Raw genomic sequence first — 22,290 nt, 5'->3', positions numbered from 1 at the left:
GGGCGACGTACCAAGCGGGCAGCATTTAGTTGAACAATAAATAATTCTTAAAATATACCACCATTTGGTTTCGTGTTGAGATAACCCTACCCATTAGGGTGTATGTAATCTATTGGTTTTCGATAAGTTGATTATCATTCGTTTTGTGGCAAATTACATGCAACGGTAAACAAGATTAGGTTTACAAGGAATAAGTCCGCCTTTAATACTGATAATAACTACAATTTCAATGAATTGTGTGGCAAAAACTATTGTAAAGGCACATATTTATAAATTTATTTTTCAGTTTTGAGTTGATATTCTCTTCAATTTATCGGTTTAAAATAAATTTGTCGTACCTTTCAGACCGATCGATTTAAATATGATATATTTCATAATAATATTTAAAAAAAATTCAGATTGAAATATTACACGAAATATAGCACTCAAGGTGTATAGAGCCAAGTTAATTCAAGGTTTAGAAGATTGAGATGGCTTTCGCACAAGTACGTAAAAAGATGCCATTGATATTATTTTTGAAATGGCCGTTGATAATTACTTATTTGTTTTATAATTGATATTTGAAGTATAAATAACTGTTTATTTGGATGACATGAAGACAACAAAGTACCTTGCGCTACTTTAAGAAGTATAGAAAAGTTTAAAAAAAGTAAAGAAACAACTGGTTTCATTTTTTATATACTTTTTCATTGGTTTTATTTTCTCTACTTAAAAAAATTATAATTTGTCATAATAATTCTTCAATGTTTTTTTTTAATCATCCTCCCTCAGCACCGCGAGCCCCGTTCACCGGGGCCATTCTGTGGTTGAGTGCTGTTGTGTTTACTGTTATCCAGTTGCAGTATTTTTCTTTTGTTATGTGTGTCTCTCTCTTCTATGTTTCTTGTCCACTTTTCCACTCATTGTTGCAGTTAAGAAGTTACGTACCAAGTAGTTAATTAAATTTATGCATTATACTTATCGTTCGATTTGATCTCAACTCGCGCTAGTTCATTTAATAATCGCTTCCTTTTAACATTCGTTTGGTTTTTGTTAGAGTGAGTTGAACAATTTTTCTTTATGTCTCAGAGGGGAAAAACTTTCGCTACCCCATTTTCCTACACCCTTGCTAATCTTCTCTGAACCGTAATAAACCGTGTTCGATCTTTCGAGTCTAATGGGTTTTATTATTGGAAACGTATTGTTTTAAAATTTCCTTTCCGGTTGCAACAACCATTGCAAACATCTTTGAAGAGATGAAATGAATGCTTAAACCCATCGAACCCCGCAAACCAAAGTCGTACAAATGAGAAAAAATTGTTTTTGGCTTATATTTCCCCTTCAACTTCAATTCTTTAACGAGTTTCTCTTTTTTTGCACTTTCTGTACTGTATTATTCAAATGAATTGAATTTTGAAACTAATTCCCAGATTACTGCAAAAGTAAAATAGTTTGTTTTCTCAACATTGGCCAACAATTGTGAAATTTCCAATCCAACCCGATTCACTGTTCAGTGTAGTTTCCAGCGGGGGTCCGATGGCACAGTAAAGTACTACGTATATCTAGCTTCCCGTTGCCACAATTGGCAACACAAACAATGTTCTAGGAAACCACCGATTGCGATCTTTCAATCTCTTCGCTTGGTCGCTCGAGTTAGACGTATTGGTTTTGTAAAAGGTTGTTTTTCGCTTGAATGTTCCGATTCATTTGCAGCATATATCCGTGTTTTCGTTTGCTGGGTAAAACGGCCAATAAAATGTTTCTCTCCTTCGTTCTGCGTTCGTTCGGTTCATATTTTCTACAGTTTGAAACTCTCTTTTTTTTCACCGAACATTCCGCCAACATACTCCCGCGTCGGTTGGGAGGCATCATAGCATCATATATTTTCTTCGTTCCTTGTACTGGGACTATAGATTTTAGCTTAATTCGGTGCCCGCGAAAATATTTCTCCCAAACCATACGGTCCGTCCAGGCTTCTTCGTAACGTGATGTGTATTTACACCAAGCCCACACACGCTAGTCTAATCTTATCCTCTTCGCCTATCGGTGCGCCTCGCTTGTCGTTTCTTTTTCGTATGCACGGTTCGCGTCCTTTCGGTAGTTCACTCTTTGTTTTCGCTAAAGGGGTTATCAATTTTTAATTCAACATTCAACATTATATCCATAATAGTCAAGGGTTTCTAAACGTACAGTTGTAATAGTTTTGTTTTAATTTTTGTGTGTGTGTTTCCCCTTCTTGAATGAGAAGGTTTTCTTTTCTACTATCATTTGTGAACCGTCTTGATTCATGTTGTCGACCTCACTAAAAGGGTTACTAAAGGGTCTAGGGTGTGTGTGTGTGTTCTATTACTGTAGTTTTGTCGTCTCAACAATCCCTGCTTGGACTCGGTTTCAATTGAATGTGACCGTAAACTTGGAACTCGTTTAGTTTCACCGACTAAGTGGAAGAATACTTGCGTTTGGGGGTTTAGGAGTTTTCCTTCCTCCACTACCTGTCGAGGGCATTCCAATTCTGTACCATTATATCCTATTGCACACACCCAATCACACCCAAGTGCAGCACGTTGGCGTTCCACAAGTGTGTTGTCCATCGCTGCTGCTCTGTTAATTCTATCCACTCTAATTGCACATCATCCGGCCTGCACTGCACTTACAACTAATCTTTGCCTGAATGCATCCACTCGTTTGTGGTTGCCCCAACGTACCTCCGGCCACGTACTCCCCCTCGCGGAAAGGACAGAACGATATGCACAAACTAAGCGTAAGAGAAATTAAATCGAACGGTACGACATTCGATCTCGAACTAGACACATTTGCGATAGCTTTCACTCACCAAAGAGCCAAATCTTAACGTCGTAAGTGTCGGCTCCGGTACAACAACCTTCACGAAGAGCCTTTCCTACCACTCCGCGTCCCTTCTCCAAGACCCTCGGGTGGTTAAAAACTATCGATACCTTCACACCAACTAGGTGTGTACAATCTACGGAAATGGAGAGAAACTGAACATTTTTCCCCCGAAACAAACTGGATGGAATACATGGACCGCCTTTCGCTACAGACTACAGTTCCTGAAACATATTTCAACCAATGTCACTCCTCCTCCTGCTGCATTCAATACTTTCACTTTCCGCGGAAATGTGGAATTATTTTCTTTTCACCCATTTGCAAATTATTTACACATTTTCTTACCCTTCGCCCATTGCCCATTCGAGACTTGCCATTAGGCTGCCTTTTGCGGTAGCAAAAATGAATCTATGAAACTAACGACTAGCATGTGTGGCTTAATATAGTTTGCCTTATTTCTTGCGACCGACAAAACGGCGGACAATGGATGGATAGTTGTTATACTTAGAAAAAGTAACGCAATGAATAAGAGAAAAGCTTGAAAGTTTCGAAAGCCCTAAAGCAGACGGAATAGTTGTTAGAAACAGGGAGTTGTTAAGTAGAGATATAAGAGTATTTCACTCAGAGAGCATAAGGAAAATGAATTAGTTTTCTAGAAAATTTCTTAAAAATCTAAAAGAAATTAAGAAACGTTGTGAAAAATAACCATAAACGTTTCAATTATAATTGAGACTCGTAAGAGCATTGGGGTTTCCAAAACAAAAGGAAAGGAATATCTAAAGTCGAATATCACATAAGCTTGGAATTGTTTGTAAATAATGTAAACGATATGCAGAGCGTGCCAACTGATCGTTTGGTTATCTAGTAAAACTAAAAATATCCTAGCATCGAGTACTTTCATCGAGAACATTTGGGTGGTAGAGTTGATGATGCAAACAACATGTATTCACATTCCTGATATGTTAAAATTAATTCTAGACGGAATGTATTTACGTAAGATCACAAAACGAACGTGTAACGGGGCAGCGCGAGCGCGTTTGTTTGCTCCGCGTGTACCAAAGAAAACGAGTGAATCCCTAGCGTTCCTAATGGAAAACATAAAGAACTGAAAATCACCAACATAAATCACATCATTTGTCGCTTACCACAACGTTCATAGTTTTTTCCTCACTGAATTTCGGCACATGTAACTGTGGGTGGTTGCCTTCCTGCCGATTCTTCTCCCAAGCCTTCCAACCAACCAAGCACGTGGAAACCTTTTGCTCGTTTTTCGTCCTTACTTTCTTGCCCCCTTGCTCCTTGTGTATCACACGACTAATTCTCCACTTTTTCCTGCACTGCACCTAACCGCTACAATCGTAAAACATTAACATTTACTTACGCACTATACAAAGGTGGAAAGAGGAGTCAAAATAAACGTGTTTTGGGGAAGGGAGCTTCGAGAGTAGAATGATGGAGAAGTAAATTAGAGTCTGACTATAGACTTGGGTGGCTCCGAGGGAAGCTCTCCAAACAATGAACCAATCGATCGAAAGCCTTTGAGCTGGGGAAACGTGCTTCATTTTCCCGATCGAGCTGCAACATTCGTACACGATCTTTGTTTTTTCGGGTTAAGATCAATTTTTTTTTCTTTGGAATTTTCCGTTGAATTACTTTTTGTCATTTGTGTTTCACCTTCGAGGAACAGGGCAGTGTTTCCATGGGTTTTTTTCTGTACGTTTTGTTCTAATTTCGGTTTAGGTTATCGTAAAGTATTGTAAGGGTTTCTCTCACAGCAGTCGAAACCCTTCAATCTGCTTTGGTTGTCATTTGTCGTTGTTGTGTTGGCCATTTCAGTGAGTCTGCCCGTTTTTGGTTTTCATTCGTTCTTCTTACATATTGGGGACTGCTAGTTCCCAACAAATCGTATGTTGTTCCTATGGAAGGCTTCACAATCGGTCATTGTTCGTACTTAATTTTCAATGAACCTTTCACTTCGACTCAGACATTTCCTTCCCAATAAAATTTAAAGGGATATTAGAAATTGTTTTAAATGTCTAGTACTCCATTGCTTTATCCTAGCACAGACAAGACAAGAAATAGAATAAGCATGGCGGAAAACTAATGATTTCCTATTTTGTTCGTACATTTTAAATCACATGACTAGGGTGGTTTTCTGGTCTGCACCTTCCATAGGAAACGCCTCTGAGCGTGTTTTAAAACCAAAACGATAACTCTTTTCTACGGGGACTACCATTATACATCTCGATTTTTGCAGTTTCCAGACCTGATCCTGTTCAAATTTTCGACAGAATTTCTATTGTTAGGTTTTGTTTTTGTTTCTATTTGAATACACACTCGATAGATTATTATTTCTTCCGTTTAGTGGCGCTGCATTTATTTTAGGACACTTTTTTCACTGTTCTGTTCGGGATGTCTTATTTGAGCAGTCAAACGATACGTCCTCCTTAATCCGTTTACTCCCGTTTCCTAAACACTCCAGGGTTCACACTTTCAACTTCTTGTAGAACCACCAGTTTCGACATCTGAATTCATTGGTTTTGCAAGCAAATACTAAAAAACAAAGTACAAAATAAGGGTATTTAAAGTTAATTGTCATTTCATGATAAATGTTAGTCCTTAAAATCTTTAAAAGAAATGGTTTTCTAGTGCACTGTTTTGGAAACACCACCAGTGTGTTTTCCGGGATGAGTATTTCAGTGTTACAAAATATCGTTTTACGGTAAACAAAACTTTGAGGAGTTTGTTTTCTTCTTTTTTTTTGGTTAGTTTTTCTAGTTTTTTCTCCCCTCTCCCGTGCTGCCTCACTTCCCATTCGTTGGCGAGTAGTTGCACAGACTGTAGTAACCCATGCAGGTACCGTTGCTGGTGGTGGTGGTGGTGGTGGTGGGAGGACACGGTTGAAACGGTGTGTCCCGTTGATCGTGCGAAGCGCTCGCCGGAAGAGGAGGAGGACCGGATCCGCCGTCAGGACCGGTACGTCATCAGACGACGCTGGTCAGCTCCTGCAGGGTGGCGCTGGTGGCGTGCTGGTACTTTTGCTGCTGGCCGGCAATCGAGAGCCGGACGACGACCTCGCGTGGATGGCGGGTGGTGCGTCAAGCCGCACCGCACGGCAGGTTGCCGCTGGCGTTCGCGCTCGCCGCGTTCATGCCGCACGCCTTCAGCTCGGTGAAGATTTCGGTGAAGAAGCCCGGCTCGGCGTTGATGCGCAGCATGTTCGACGACAGCCGGTTGACGATCAGCAAACATCTGCGCCAAGGGAGAATGGGAGAGAGAGAGAACAGGGAGGTTGATTCAATAAGGATGTTCGTTCCGGAAGGCCAGTCACCGGCATCCGGTGGTCAACCGGAAGGTTACAACGACCCGTACATGGGCGGCGGGCGATGATAAATTATTTCTGGGCGTATGGCGAATTGAGCTGTTACACTCTTAGCACGGGAAGAGATATTTGAACCGATCTGTCTTGTAATTTCTTCCACCCACAGGAAAGCACTCCCCCAATTTTTCACCGTTTCATTTCGAGCACAACACTAACACGGGCAACACCGAACGCTTTCGGTTCGCTGCGGAAAACTTACTTTGTTCTTAAGCGCAACTAACGAGCGCACGCGAACAAAAGCGCTTTTCCCCGTGGGAAAAGTTTTCGCCCACGCGGGGCATTCAATTACGTCCGGTGGGGTTTTCCACACGGCAAGCACACGGCGGTCTCGACGATGCCATACATCAACGCAGCCCACGCACTCCGTGTGTCCGGTCTATGGTCATCATTCTCCGTTGGCGGAACGGAGGAGTTCGTTCAAGGTTTTGCGCTAAATCTATCCTTGCATGATGAGCGGAAATTGTGTCTCGGTTTTCGCTGGTGTCCAAGTGAGTTTTCTATTCTGGATGTCTTCCTCCCTCCCCAATACAGGGAAGTTCAAATGTCTGCAGTCTTTGTTGAAGGTAATGCTTTGAGTTTGGAAGTTAAATTAAACGTACTTTAGGACTCTATTCGAATGTTAATAGGAAGTTTAAAAACACTTCATACTGTTTGTTTTATCTTGATAGAAATGTCCCGGGGCAGGTAGGAAATATTGCTACACAAATATCATTGTTGTTGAAGGCCTAGACCAACCTAGACGACCTCGAGGTGGACGGAAAAATAAATTGTCCTCAAGGCAAACAACGATAAATAACGTCGAGGGCATTACCGGAGACAGCATATTAGCGTGAGGGAAAACCGGTCTCACGCGTCGTCGTCGTCGTCGGCAGTAGTTTTCCCGCACCCGGACGCTGCTACAGGTGGGTGAACGGAACGGGGAAAATCTCATCTCCATTCCAGCGCGCTGGGGACAACGAATTCGCGAATAACGAATGGCGCGCCAATGAATTACCGCGTTCATCCCGGGCTAAATATCAACGGGCGGAGCGCATATTTTCAATTTTCCATCCTTCCGGCCCGGCCGGGGTTCGGGTCGGTCCAATGATTTACTGCCCGAAAACCGAAACCAATGCCACCATCGCTCCGCACTTACCTGTCCCAGAACTTGTCCTTCGAGTCCTCCACTAGGAACGGTTTCAGCGGGTAGCTTATTTCATTTCCCATGTACGAGTAGGAAAGGTACAGGCAGGTGAGGACGGCGGCTTGCAGTTCCGCTTCCTTCGTCTCCTCGCCGTCGACCAGCTCGCGGACGAGCATGTACACGAACACCACGTTCGCCGGGTTGATGAAGGCAACGTCCTGCAAAGAGAGAGAGAGAGGAAGTAAGTCGAGGTGAAAGGCAAAATATGGTGATGAGTGTAAATTTATTGATTCATAAAAGCATCGGCTGGTGGGCTGGGGTTTTGGGGGGTGGAAAAGCTTTCACAACTCGACGGAGCGAGACTGGTCGTGGTAGAAAATGGAAATCATTTGCAAGTGAACCCTTCCCGACCGGTAGACTTGCGTCGGAGAAATGTGCGTCATTACTCACTGACGTACCTTTACTGTTCGCTTCTACTGAGGAGCCTTATCAGTTGGTATAATACTCGAAACATTTGCAGAATCTTATCATACACTAACACATTTCTCGTCTGCTTTTGACGTAGAGTGTGACATATTTCAAAGGACACGTGTCTTTTCCGCGAAATTTATCTAATCTATGCCATCGGGTGCACCAGCATCATTCCGAGTTTCAATTAAATTCCCGAATGACAACTGCAAAAACCACCCTAACCTCAACTGCACTTGCCATCCGCTGGCTACCAAACTGCGGTGTGGATATATGCAAATACTCCATTTAAATCCGCCAATGAAACGCCAATGGTGGAACCTGCGTCAACGAACGCCAGCGAAGCTACAGAGGAGGGTTGTGGGTTGTAGATTTGTTGGGCTTTAAAAAAAACCTCCCCTGCCGGTGGAAAACAGATTTAGATTGCAAACCTCACATATCCCGGCGGCAAACATGCCGTATCGCTTCTGGAGTGCCGGCTGCCGGAGCGATAGTGTTGTAATTTATTCATCCGGGAACGGATTTAGGTCGCCGGCGTCGGTGTGTCCTTCTTCTCCCACCGGCCGGCAGAGTCTCTAGCTTTTCAAACTGACATTCGCAAAACCGCACTCGGGAATGAGATACCCTCCAAATGTTTTGGAGGGTACGATTTGCTTATTTTTATATGCCTTCCGTTTTGTAATCTGAATGCCCGGGCCCGGACCTGGGTCTTCATCAAACGAAAGCTAAGCCGTCGCGTTCCGTCGTTATCCTGAGCACGCTCGGTGATTGTTGACGGCCGATAAGAAATTCATTCATTCTTCAGTCGGTGTCCGTGAATGGTACACGTGTACCTACTATAGTGGCACACATACAACTAGTCATGTGTGTGGCCGTGAAGGACCATATTTGCAGTATGGAAATCGGTGTTTTTTTTCTCCAGGATAACGAACGGTCTAGTTTTCATTTATCTTAAGAGCGTCAGCATTCAAGAGGAGTTTGAATAATTCAACTATGTTAAACGAAGCCGTAAACACGGCAGGTAAACATTAGTTTACATATTTCTCTGCATTTTTTCTTGATGAAAAGCTATGTTTATATGAGTCTTTATTCTATCCTTAAAAATTGTTGAAACTATAAAAGTATAATTTTAATTTATCTGGTAAAACACCTAAACTAAATAGTCTCCAATACGAATGAAACAAAAGTTGTGTCTTAAAAATCTTTCGACGGGATTGATATTTACGAGATTAACGAATTTCCTAGGATTATTTAGTCTTTCTAGATTCATGAACTATCACCAACGATGCATGAATTTCCAAATGCATAAAACGGTGGACCAGGAAGACAAAAGCATAAACTGCTTCATTTTGTACACCGATTTCAAATTTTTAATATTTTCTAAATCACATTAATCCGTTTTTAAATGACATGTGAATAAGTGACATTATTGAATGTACGATGAATTTCCAATGAAACGTTTAATGTTGATGAAGCTCTAGTTTAAAGATTCAGATTAATTTCATTCCGGTTTAGGATTGAAACAGTTCACTTCTGGTAACCTGAATGAACTATCCAACGGTTGGTTTTGAAGCTGACCGGGGTTTTCACATTTATTTTAATATCGATCGAAGCTTGTTATCCGATCGTTAACAATTATTTTTTCGTGCCCCCACCCTTTCTCTCCTTCCTCGTCGCTAAACGGTTATTGATGCGGTTGATGGAAGCCAAATCAACTATCAATAGAGAGCTTCGGGTTGTAATCCGATTGCGATGCTTCCCCCCGTTTCATCGCGCAAAAAAAAGGAACTCCATCCAGCGGGAAGGTTTCACAACAAGGATTTTCTCCACTATTCGATCGGCAGCACAACGGCAACAACGAAAAACTCCCATCCCGTTTTTCCCCGACCATCCGAAAGCGCTGTTATGTAATCCTTTATCCCAACCAACGCTTGCCCCCCAAAATGGTTGGCACCGAGGGAAACAACATGATGCGGCCGGGTGAGTAAATGCTGCCGATTATTTATCGGACCGTGAGAATCGGAATTTATACTTATCACCTTTCTTCACGGGCATATTTTGGGTGCTTTATTCTCCCGGGCCTAGTTTTTTCTCGTAATGCTAAAATCTAGTTTAGGCTGGCGATTGGCCAAACAGGCGAGCAGCAAACATTAATCACTCCCGAAACGCTGACCACCACACACCGGTGTCTACTCGGTAAACGTGGTGTGGGGTGGGAATTACGTTACATCCACCCGAAACGACATGGCGCTTGCAAGGCCGAGCACACGAAGCTCCACCACAAACTATCTTTCCGCCATTATCGAGATAAATCAACCGACGTTACCTTAGAAAGTGGCAACATTCCGGCTAAACGGGGCAGCATATCTCAGCACATTTGGGGTTGATGGAAAAAGTTTTCCTTTTGTGCGGCAGGCACCGATAACTCTCGCTCGGGTTTGTTTTTCTTTTCCATAGGTTCTTTTCTCAGAGTTTTTTTCCATTTTTACGAAAGCTTTGTCATGCCTGGCGATGTTTTACTTCACTTTATTTGCTTCCCGGGTCTATAGGAAATAGGAATTGGTATGAAAATTGTTTAAGAAGGTTTAAGCAACAACATAATATGTTTTTCATACCCACAATATATTAAAGAATGTCTAAAAGAGAGGCTTAAGATCTCCTGTTGGACTTCCATCGAGTAAGCTGAAGGTAATTTCGAAACTTTAAACCTAGTGATGGCACAGAAAGAAAAACCCCAGAAGCTAACCTTGACCGTGATAAGATTTCGTTCCACCTAAAAGGGTAAAATAATGGTAATTCTTGGTCGTAAAGAAAAGGTAAAGGACAAAAACTCTCTTGACCACTCGCGGGTTTCCTCGGCTCGAATGGTTCCCGAAAACTGGGAGCTCATTAAATTTTCAACCATGATCCAGATTGACGCCGAGTCGAGCCTAACAACACAGGCCGGGAGGGGGTCCTTCGCCTTCCGCTCGTGCATTTCACCACATCTATCCATTCGACGGCGTAAGAGTCCTTCTTTTTCGGCATCGGCAGACGTTTGAAGTTAAGCTTTATGGGTGTTCATAAAAAGAAGGGGCGGAACATAACCAACCGACCGTTTTGTGGGTGGAAAAATGGCGCAGGCGGCGACGATCTGAAAATTAGGACAAAATGCAACCCCCCGCCGTGGTGGCCCTGTGGTGGCAAAAAAGACAGAAAGGAGAGGGATTCTAGGGTCCCTGCTCTCGCTCTCTCGGAAGCCAAGTCACGGTTGGAACGCGTGGTGATGATGGACGGATGGACGTAAAACCGGCGACCGGCACGATCTCGCGTTGATGGCAACCATCATGTGGCAGTGATTTTTTCGCTATCACCTGCTTCCAGCTTTTTGTCGTTGTGCTTTGGTTTATGACTGCACCCTGCTACCCCCGGCGAACAATTTCTGTTTTTATTTTTCAAAGTGTAAAAAAGGACCGGAGTCGCATTTTTAAACGTTTTTTTGACACGGCGGGACTTGCCGAAAAGGTGTCACTTGGAATGTGGCCCACACAATCATCCATTCTTGTCGCAATTCCAGCGGCCCACCGGGGGGCACTACCGCGCGCGGTCATTTCAATACGTCACGCCACCGGTGCTGCTCCTGGCTGTCTTGGCCACCGACCCGAAGCCCATGTCAACGGTGACTGCCGGGTGACAGGTCAGGCGGCAACATTTAATTGGATGGCGCATTTTTAAGCGAGGCCCGTCAGCGGCCGCTGTGCTTAACCTACATCGGGAAGGAGTAAGAAGGGGTCCAAACAAAACAGGGAAAAAGAAGACAGCTCCCAAGAGTCGGTCTCAGTCGGTCGAGGAAAGGGATGATTTTTCCCTCGCGCATACAACGGTACGGTATAGATTTACATAACATTGCTTAAGGCTTTGTTGCTTCGGCTAGATCCAACGATGCGGAGCTTAATGAAGCTTTGTTTGCACAAGGATCGATTGCTGAATACACAACTGCATTGAGCTGCAAGACGGTTGCAGAAACTCTTGAAAGGAAACTTGAAAATGGATTCCGACGGTCACGTTTTTATTTGTGAGGTATTATTTTATGTCTTGTAATGCTTTGCTTTTTTCTTTGTGATTGCTTCGTGTTGGTTTTACCGTTTTGATACTTTTTTAAGTTTTATTTTAATTTTAATTATTGAAAAATAAATAGCAATAAAAGATTTAAAAAGATAAAATCTAACAACAAATAAGTTCTTAATTTTATCCTAGCTTAGGCGAAAACCTCCCTTCCAAGTAGATATTACTTAACACTGAATACAACCAGCGGTGGATGAGGCGTTCTAGAAGCCCCACACAGGAGCATACACTACATTCACGATACTTTTTCAGAATATATAAAATTTCAATAAATATTCATTCATTTGATATGAAACAAATTGACTAGTAATTTAGTTTTTACTTCTTAACCAAATAACTTTTCAGTCGTTTTAAAACTGAAAAAGTCTTCTTTTTATCAAATTTTGTCATATTTTCTATGGGTTGAAATGTGCTTATGCCAACCCGTATATATGTTAATTATCCTCAAAATATTCTGTAAATGTTTCTCTTTTGGATTGAAATCTTTAATCCGGTGACATAAATATACGGTGGCGCATTAATACTCTTATTTCAATCAAAGGAATAACGCTGGAAGGCGACATTTGGTGACATTTGCTTCATCAAAACTCAATAAAGATCGGTTCAGATGCATATTTTTCACATTTTCATTTTATTTGTTTACTTTCTCGTACAAACTTGTTTCGCATTCGTTAAGCCAAACATCTTTTTGGAAAAATATTGCTCAAAATTGTACAACTCGGGGCTGTATACAACTTAATAATTAAGTACTTTGAATAAGCTCTATTGACATTTGGTAAGTTGTTATTTTAGACTGTTTTCCTGATAATATAATAATAAGATCTTTTTAGGTCCAGTTGTAGATTATACTTCCCCAGTGGGCACACACAATTTAATAGTGATTTAAACTGAACGAGGAGTTTAATATAAGTCCTAGATTAGCCTCAAGCTGGGCAATACTTAATTGGAAATACCGGAACTATTAATTACTCTCACTCGACACCTGGCAAGAAGTTATAAAGCAATTTTTTCTCTAGAAATTCTTTTAAAATTAGCTCTATTGCACCCTCTCGCGCACACACACTACGCTCACAATACCCGTAATTAATGGGATCATTAGTAGCGTTATTATTGCCTAGCCAACGGCTCCAAAGGGCCACCGGTGGGACACCTGTTGGGGCTGCCGCCTCTAGAAAGTTCCCCTCGTACAAAGGCTCCTACCGCGCGCGCGGTAGGATGATGGAAAACTTTCTCTGCCGGAGTTCGGAGCGCGAGAAAATTTCAAAAACTTTCGAACCCGCTGAAGGAAAACCATTTCCCCCCTCCTCCGAGGGGAAGGGGAGTGAAGGCAAGGGAAAGGAACGTCAGCGCCACTTTGGAATCAAAGTTGCTGGCGCTAACGAATGGAGGCGCTTGGTCTAATTTGGGCTCCTCACCTTTCGCCATCTCAACGATTGGCTCGGAGCGGATTAAACAAAGGCCAAAGGGTATTGGGAAGCGAAAGAGGGGTAAAGAAGGGGGAAAAACCCCTTCATCGGATTACACACGTTAATCAAACGGCTTTCGGTTCGTTCGTTGTCGCCTGTTCCTATGGGGAAAGGGTGACGATTTCAGATCCGATTTCGTGTCGCCATCGACGTTCTCTTTTTCTAAAAGCCAAAAACCCACGAAAAAAGCTCATGGCTAATGCTGCGATCAACCTTATTAATTCTAAACCTGCCGGTGGCCTTTGGGAAAACGGAATATTTACATCGTCCTCCGGGGCGCTTCGTGGCGCCATCAAGGTATGCTCTACAAATTAAATCAAAACCCACAACAGTGTGCGCTTCCGTGCGAGCAGGTCGTACCCCGGCTCTATCTTCCCGCGGAGATCAAATGGCCTTTTCATCACCTTTGAATGCAACACAAGGTTGGTACGATTGTTTGAGAAAAAGATACGACAATAATCGACAAATAACGCAATCGCAGGCAATGCTTGTGCTCCTTTTTTTTTGGATCGCAAGCACTTCTAATCCTATCCAGCACGTACCTGCCAGCCCTGAAGCAGTAAGCTTCGGTCGACCGCCCGCAGCCACATCACAGCGTCGCCGGCCTGGAAGTCGCGCAGTTTGCGGCATCGATCGTGCAGGAACATTCCTAAGCACTTCAACAGCTCCGAGGTGGACGCCTAAGGTTGGGTGAGGGAAAGAAAATCGAGTCATTAGAATAACATCGAGGCTTACCAGCATATTATTTGTTGATGAGAAATTATAAGCTTCTAGATAAAAGATAGTTTGATCTCTCTAAAATTATAATTTAGTGAATTTTAGAATAAATCAAAATACCTTTTTCTACATTCTAAAATCCTGTAGGTGGTTTAATCATCAAACATTACAGAAATAAAAAATAAAAAACGAATCAAAAACATGCATGATTTTCATTTAATTTCAATAGAAATATTAACATTTCCCATTGTTTGAGGATGCTTCTTGTTTTAATTAATAATTTAAAAATTTATGGTAAGACAAAAGTAAATAGACTTTTCAATATTCCGAGAAGAGGGCGAATAGTAATATTCGATGATCCTTTTTGCGCAATTTAATTTCATCAATTTTCCGACTAGAACAATTTCGCTTCAAATTATTATAAGTGTCTATTTGTATGTGGAAAACAAACAACAACATAGCACAACGAAAACGGTTCCAGCAGCAGTGTTTTGTGTGTGTCTTTTTTCTTTGTTTGTTTGGCGAATTGGAACATGCTCGTGGAAAACAAGTCGCCCTGGATTGTGTCACTTTGGGGGTGCTAGGTGGGAGGGGTGGGAAACCCGGAAACGCTGGTGAAAGCTAGAATAGCACAATGGCAGAATTCAATTAACACAAGACACCGAAACGTCAGCTGCAGCAGCGAGTGCACGTTCACGCGCCGAAAACACGGCCACCAAACGTCACGTCACAAACGAGCACAAGTCGAGTCCTTTTTCCCGCTGCTCCATTTTCTTTTCCCCCGATGTACTTTTGCAACCTATTTTATTTCCTTCACACACACACACATACATGCATACAGGGTGCTTCATTTTATGTCACGACTGTCATGTAGTGCATGATTGGAGTGTGAAATAAGAAAAAGGAAAGTATGGAATGGAAAAACTTGAGAGAAAATGGTGGCAAAAAATGAGCGTCACTTTGAAACCGATGCACAAAGACATAAAATCGGTATACATACACAGATGTGTCAGTGGAAAAACTTATCGCTGGAAAACGCTTCCCTCCCCTCCTGCCAGTTGTTTGCCGTTTTCCCAATTCCCCCATTTCAAGTGAACATTAAAATGTACCTCCTCGACGCTAAGACGGAGCAGCATGAATGATGATGAACTGATTTTCCCCCCAGCACGTGCGACGGGGGAAAAGTCTCGGTGCAGTGCGACGTTTTCCATTGCATCAGACAAATTGGAAAGCGAGAAATGCAGTACGAGTAAGCTCTGCTTCAGCGTACGACATTATGTGCTTCTTCTTCTTCGAATAAAATTTATCCTGGAACATAGCCACAACCTGGGAAGGGACACGATTTTCCCCTAGCGTGGAGACGTCTGTGATTTAATCAGTATAAATAATTTATGTGGCCACTTTCATTCATAAGTTTATGAGCGGCAATGAGTCGTTGGACGATGTTTGTGCCCACGGTCGGGGCACTTTGGGGTCTTTGTTCGAGTGGATGAACATAAATCAGAGAAAATCCAAAGAATGCTTCATGCAGGAGAAAGGAGAAAAATAATTTTCCTTCTTCTCCCGAGATAAAACGATGTTTTCTAGAAAAAATACGTTATGTTTGCAATTGTCTATTATTTTCATTTTATCACATCCCCTTTTCCCTTACAGAACTAGATCTTGTTTTCCCGCGAGAGTTCGTTAAACTTCAAAAAGCAGTTGAAATCATCTCTAACTCACCTCACACTCTACGTAAGCACGTAAACCCTCATATCATCGATATTGATGGCCTGTGTATCCAAATTCCCACAAGACCTTTAGCCAACTAACTTTACCGTCAGCATCATCACCATCATCGTCTCTGTCGTCGTCAGGTAGGTTTGTGATGGGGCATTACAAGTTTGGACAGTTGTTGGTGGAAAAGTTCCTGGCCCGTTTTCTCCATAGTTTATGGTGCAGACACATTGTAAATTGAACCATCTCCGAGCGACCCCGAGCACGACGTAGTGGGGGAGAAGAAGACACAACACTGCACAAAAAGTGAGTGTCCAACGGGAAGCCGATCAGTGTTATTACTACTTCAAGGCGCCTACACATTCCCATTCGCTCGTCGTTCGTTATCCTCTTTCCAACTGAGGAGCTCTCGTTCACTCAGCGCCGCTCGTGGTGATGGTCATAAAAAAAAGGGAAATTCCCTCGAGGGATCTCCGGCATACTTTCGCTAGTAATGGACTTCCTGGAGGCAAATGCCCTGCCGGCGGGAGGGGTGTGTGGTGAGGAAAGTTTTCCTCCTGTTGGACTCGATTTTTCTCCTTCAATCCAATTCAGCGGCACAGAGTGGTACACTTCCGTGTAATTGGGACGTCGTGAAAAGCGGTACTCGATGGAAGGAATCAGGCGAACCAAAGGGCCCACTATCTTTCCCTCGAACGAACGGAAGGAATGGTGTGCGAAAGATTGCGTAATATTTTACTTTCTCTGTTCATCGAGACCTGTGTGTGTGTGTGTTTGTCCAGGTCCAGGGTTGTTAAGGCTTGTCCTCGCGTTGCCACTCCGGTTGTCTGTAATCTCATTTTAAATTGATGCCTCCGGCTGATGCAGAACTGTCCTACCGAAGTGTTTCCTGCATCCCACCACAGGCTGAGGGTTGGGGTATGGGACGAACGGAATATCGGGTTGGGTTTAAAAATACCCGGCGGGTGGACATCAGCCTGTACTAAGAGATTTTCCACTGCGCATTTTCTTTCTCCAAGTGACTTGATTACAACCTTCCCCTGGATGCCCACCTCTAAGGTCCGAGCTAACAAAGATAATCTAATTCACTTTGCAGCCGACAAGAGAAAGTTCCAAAAAATTATAATATTAATCGACAAAATATTGAAGGCCACAGGAGGAAATGTTTCGGGCAAAGCGACGACAGACGGCGGTGAGCCGAAATGAGCTGTTACATGCTAATGAGGTTGTGCGGTGTACTGGGGCACCTTCTTGGGTGTGGATATTTTTAACAGGCTAACGTTTTCCCATTACAAGAAGCAAACGATTTGAATGGCGCACGAGAAAAGCGAACAGCAAATGTTCTCGTAACTAAGCTCGAGCATCGAAAAGTTTGGTGAAGAAGTTTGTTACTCCCGAGTGCAAATATACATTAGTAGGAGGACGAAAATCGGGGCCGCTCAAAGGCACACAGTTGTTACCTTCTCCATTAGCGTGCCGTCCGGTTGCTTTTCCTCCACCTCGGGAGGAAACTTCTTCACATTCCCGCGCGGCAGTAACGTAATCGATGGCCGAACACAGAATTCGGTATAATTAAATTCTTCCGTCCAAGAAACGACCCCCGCGAACGTGGGTTCTTTTCCCCGGTTTTCCCGACATGCCAAGATGTCGCGCCGATAAGGAAATCATTGCCGGCGCTGACGCACGTTGCTTTGCCGTGTGCGTTTCCTGTTCGGATATCGAATCTCGAAGGTCAACCGCACGCAAGCTGGAAGGTTGCTGACGCGCGAACGTTCGTAAATCCAAAATAAAACCTCCCGTTTTTCTTCGTGGTGGACAATTTGGAACAAAAAAAGAACCCTCTTGTGGAAAGGGTCTACCTCGGTATGGAGAAGCAACGGTCATCATTTTCCAAGTCATAAAATTTCTATCGATTACAATCGAAGGCACATACTTGAACGAGGTAGCACAACAACAACAACAAAAAATACAGAACACAGAAATGGGTTTCGAGAAGAGGTTTGACCGGCATTCGTCGGGCTTAGGTTGACGCAAACAACCGTGAATCGATAAAGAATTTATTGAACCGCGGGCTGAGGCAGGTCGGGCTACTATTATTACCCACCAGATTATGTAACATAAAGACGGAGAGATGATGAAGGGGAGTCCGATGCCTAACGAAGGGGTGGATTGCAGAAGATGAAAATTATATTTAAGAAGCGAATTAAGTCACGCTCTGCGAGACTACACTTCGTACCGGGGAGTGGAAACGAAAGAAAACAAAATTGCTACTGGAAAGTTTTCCCTTTTTCAATATCGTAGTGAATATTAAACATTCCATCTAAATTCCTCCAATGGAATGTATTAACAAGAACTTTTCAAGAGTGTTACCGATTAAAGTAGCAAACGGAAAAGCGTTTTGAATAGAAAATACGCTAAGACAAGCCTCCAACTCCGCGAAGTACGTTTGATCGATGCAATTTAACGAGTCTCGCGAAGGGTCGTCTGATCAGTTGTCTATTTTCCGTTGAACAATCTACCAATAAATCAAACTAACACCCTTCGAGGGCCGCACGTGAGCCAACCGGGCCGGTTTACAACTTGTTTTTCGTCTGGAATGCTGCTTCTCTTCCATGCACGCGTCCCACGCTCCCGGGTTGTACGGTCCTTGGCCAATTTTTCATGTCGCCCAAAACATCGATGCATCAAAACAACGAAATCTAAAAGAAGAAAAACCATATCCGCGAGCGTCCGGAGACCTGCTTGTGTTCTCATCGAATACCGGCGCGCACGTACCTTTCGAGGCGCGGTCGAATTGAAACATTAAAATGATTTATTCTCAAGGGCATCTCCTGGCGATCCTCCATACGGCGGGCTCCTAGGAGTCCGATCCTAGTTTCGTCCTCTGCTTGCCCGGCCGGAGTAGGTCCGCACTAGCAAACATTGGCACACACCCACACCACTTCCACCCGGGCGTGTTGTTGTGTGTACCGTGGGACGTGATTTATTGCTTATTGATGTCGTGCTGGGGCAGTTTTGTTTGCCCGCTCCGTTTATTTTCCAATCGTCCACCGAGGGAACCGGGTTCGTCTCCGTCAAAGGATCCGATGGCCACACGGGAGTGCTCACAGGGTTCACCTTCATCTGGCCCCCATCGATCAATTTTCCGCCTATCCTTCCGATCATTCCGGTGTTGTTGTGTTGCTGTTGAGAATAATTTTCCTGTTTTCAAAAAATGAAACCCCTAAAAACATTGCTGTAACATCATCGTGTGCAAGTCGAATCGACGCCAACACGAACCAATAAACACCCGCACACGCTCGCGTGTTGCTGAAACGGTAAATTTCAATTACGAGATAAAATTTAATGATACGAGCATGGACGACGATGGACGAAAACCCAAACCCCGGGTGGGTGGAAAACGTCGTTTGACGACACCGACGCAACGTGACATGGAAGCACCGGCGAGGACCGGCTCTTTGCTTCCGTCCACCATCGCATACCAAGGAAATACACACACATACACGAACACACCGTACGAAGCTACTTGGCACTTTGGATGAAGTGACGTAGGTGGATAAAGGTTCTATTTATCGTTTCATAAATGCAATCAAATTAACATTCCCAACTGTTTGACGCGCGTTGCTTCTATACAATCACAGTTTTACCCATTTACGTAAACGTAATGTAATTTATTATACGGCGCCCGTTTGACATAAAAATTGTCAAACAACATTCGACACGTTTAAAAGATCGTTGCCACGGCTACGATAACTGCCAAAAAGGAACGAGTTTGATTTTATGGGAAAATAGATACAAATATACATTTGTTGAAGTTGTTTTCTAGTTTCAAGTAATTGATTTTGCTTATTTTCTTTTTCTGTTTTGATCTTTTTAAGTAACGGATGTTGTTCAAACTGTTGCTTACGTCGAGACCCGATTGCTTATCTGGTTGTCAATCCATTTTGTCCGTTCTTCACGTCGACGAAAAGAGACCCAAGCAGGCAGTCCGTAACATATGAAAAAGTTTCGATGATGGAACATTTCTCACGCTTGGTATGTTCTTACTGAACGGCGAAAAAATAACATAGCGCCCAACTTTCCATTTTCTTCATTGGGAAAGTTTTTCGCGCGGAATGAAAAATATCTGATTCATTGCGAGACGCGGCCCGGAGTCGGAGTCTGTGTGCACAGTTGTTGAGCGCGTTTATGTCACGCGAGGATGAGGGAAAACCCCGTGGTCCAAAGCAGATAAATGCCATGGTGGAAACCCACAGTTCGCTTGTCGCCAGGGAACGGTAGGACGGTGAAGTATTTTTACTTATTACTCGTCAGTTCTTTGGCACTACAGGAGCTTTGACATCGCCAGAGTAGCAGGTGTCGTTCGTTGTTGGTACGTTTCTAATTTTTCAAAGAGCCGTCCACCCGCTTCCTTCCTGTTCGGAAATCCAACTGCACTTTCGAGTGACATTTTCCACATTCCCAGCAATTCTATGGAGGTGAATCAGTAGAAAATCTCGGATTTATTCACCTGTGAATATTTTCTAGTGGCAGCTTCTATATTCTACATTTTCCTTATATCTTATTTCTATCTCTCTGGACCGCATTAACAAGCGTGTGGTTGGATGTGGTTTTCTTGGAATTTATTGCTTACCAAGTGCACTTGCCATGTTCTAGAATGCCAGACGACGATAACCGTAAGCCGTATCAAAGGGTAGGAGATTAAAAATCAACTGAGCGTGTTTCAGTCTAAATGAAATTCACCCATGGACAAAAACCCATCTTCCAAATTTTCAGAAGTAACAGCATGTCGTCGGTGAAAAAGGTGAGAAATTTAATTAGTGAAACTGTACCCCTTGGAATAACACACGCCCACGAACCATTTGTGAACACGTTACCACCATCCTCTGCAACATGATATACTAGAAGGATCTTGTTCGGTCCATTTATTTGATCCCGTCCTCTAGTATTTGTTTTCCTGAAAATAGTCCCTTTTCTTGCTTAAATATCCCTTTGAAACCGTTTTTCAATCAGTATGGGAGAAAACACATTTATCTTCATTTTATCACATGGAACCTCTATTGATAGGCGATATTTGACAACGCAGAAAAGAGCAATCCTTTTTTACCATGAGAGAGTTCTGCATGAGGATCATGAACTCAGAAATAAAACATATTATTTTGGTCGTGAAAAATTGTCACTCTCATTTCTTATCTCCCAAAGCACCCAAATTAAATGTTTCTATTCTGTTTCAATTGAACTTAACTGAAATAGGTAAAGCATGTATTTAATCATGATTTTTCGAACTGTATCATTTTTATAATTAAACCACTACATCTAAACAAAACATAAAGGGACAATATTTAGCAAATTGATTACACACCCCACGACATACGCCATTCTTTAGAACGTATTGGTAATAATAAATCTATTTTCTTCTCTTTAGGACGACAACAACGTACCCACCAAGCTTATCCAGGTCCCAATCTATATGATAATGTCGGATGCAGCGGATCCAGTTTTCCAGACGTAAACTCTCCCACCCTCCTTTTGGTGATGGCGAATGGAAATTTATTTGCAAAATATGTTTATTTTCCCACCACCACGACACTGATGGGACCGAAATGATGGTAACGTTTTCGGTTGGCGCAATGGTTTTTGCTTCCAATGAGGATAAAACCACCCCGTTGCTCCTTTCCTCTCAACGGCTCAAAAACAATGTCTCCACGCCGACATTAATCATTTTGTTTGCAGCATGTTATTTTCCAAGCTCCGACGCGCACTCCAATGGTGGCCGGATGAGTTTTTGGCACAACGAACACCCCATGTTTGCGAACAAGGGTATGTGTGTGTGTGAGTGGTTTTACAAACCGTAAAGTCTCGGCATCAGTTAATCCTTTCGTTCGTCTGCTAAATTTAATTCATTCCGCACAGCATGTGGCCTGTTTCGTGCGCCACATGAAAATCGCGCCAAAACCAGACACAAATCCGTCGCATTAGGTGCTCGCGACACCATTGTAACTTCCAGGCAGACTTAAAAATAAATATCCTTGAAATTACATAACAACAAGTACTACTTTTAACAAATAAACAATTTCTGAAGTTTCATGAACATTAAGTTCATTAATCGCCATCTATGAACACTGAAACACTGGAAACATTAGAGAATTTAAAATAGAGAAAACTTTCCAGATAAGACCAATGTTATCGATGAAGATAAGCGATAAAACAAGAAGACTTTCTTATCGTTTCCCAACGAGAGCAAATGGAAATTCATTTTTCCTGGAAAAAAAGAGCTTCATCCTGTAAAATGTTGAAACCCAGGATACTTTGGCCCAGTTGGTACTTATTGAAAGAACTAGAAAGAGTGAGAGAGGGGACGTTACAGTTTGCCGGAGCTTAACATCGTTAGGAGGAAACTTTCTTGTGCGGCACTTATGAGACGTGCCGTTCCGATATTCCGATGCTTTCCTGTCTTTAAACCGAACGGAACCGGGGAGAAACTCTCTCCA

At 42.9% G+C, this 22,290-nt stretch overlaps 1 protein-coding gene across 1 annotated transcript in view; it reads right to left on the bottom strand.

Annotated features, from left to right (window-relative positions):
* Window positions 1–5,784: 5,784 nt before the first annotated feature.
* LOC131294835 (putative uncharacterized protein DDB_G0286901) overlaps window positions 5,785–22,290 on the bottom strand; it is a 42,546-nt gene continuing 26,040 nt past the window's right edge. The window contains exons 3-5 of the mRNA XM_058322883.1: window positions 13,909–14,046; window positions 7,341–7,546; window positions 5,785–6,075 (exon numbers count right to left, since the gene is read on the bottom strand). Of these exons, the coding sequence (XP_058178866.1) occupies window positions 5,922–6,075; window positions 7,341–7,546; window positions 13,909–14,046 (498 nt within the window). The 3' untranslated portion in view covers window positions 5,785–5,921. The remainder of the gene's footprint in view (window positions 6,076–7,340; window positions 7,547–13,908; window positions 14,047–22,290) is intronic.

This window comes from Anopheles ziemanni, chromosome 2, assembly GCF_943734765.1.
Source record: "Anopheles ziemanni chromosome 2, idAnoZiCoDA_A2_x.2, whole genome shotgun sequence".
Classification (NCBI taxonomy): domain Eukaryota; kingdom Metazoa; phylum Arthropoda; class Insecta; order Diptera; family Culicidae; genus Anopheles; species Anopheles ziemanni.
Note: the sequence above shows the minus strand (reverse complement) of the source record. Positions and strands in the feature narration are given on the sequence as shown.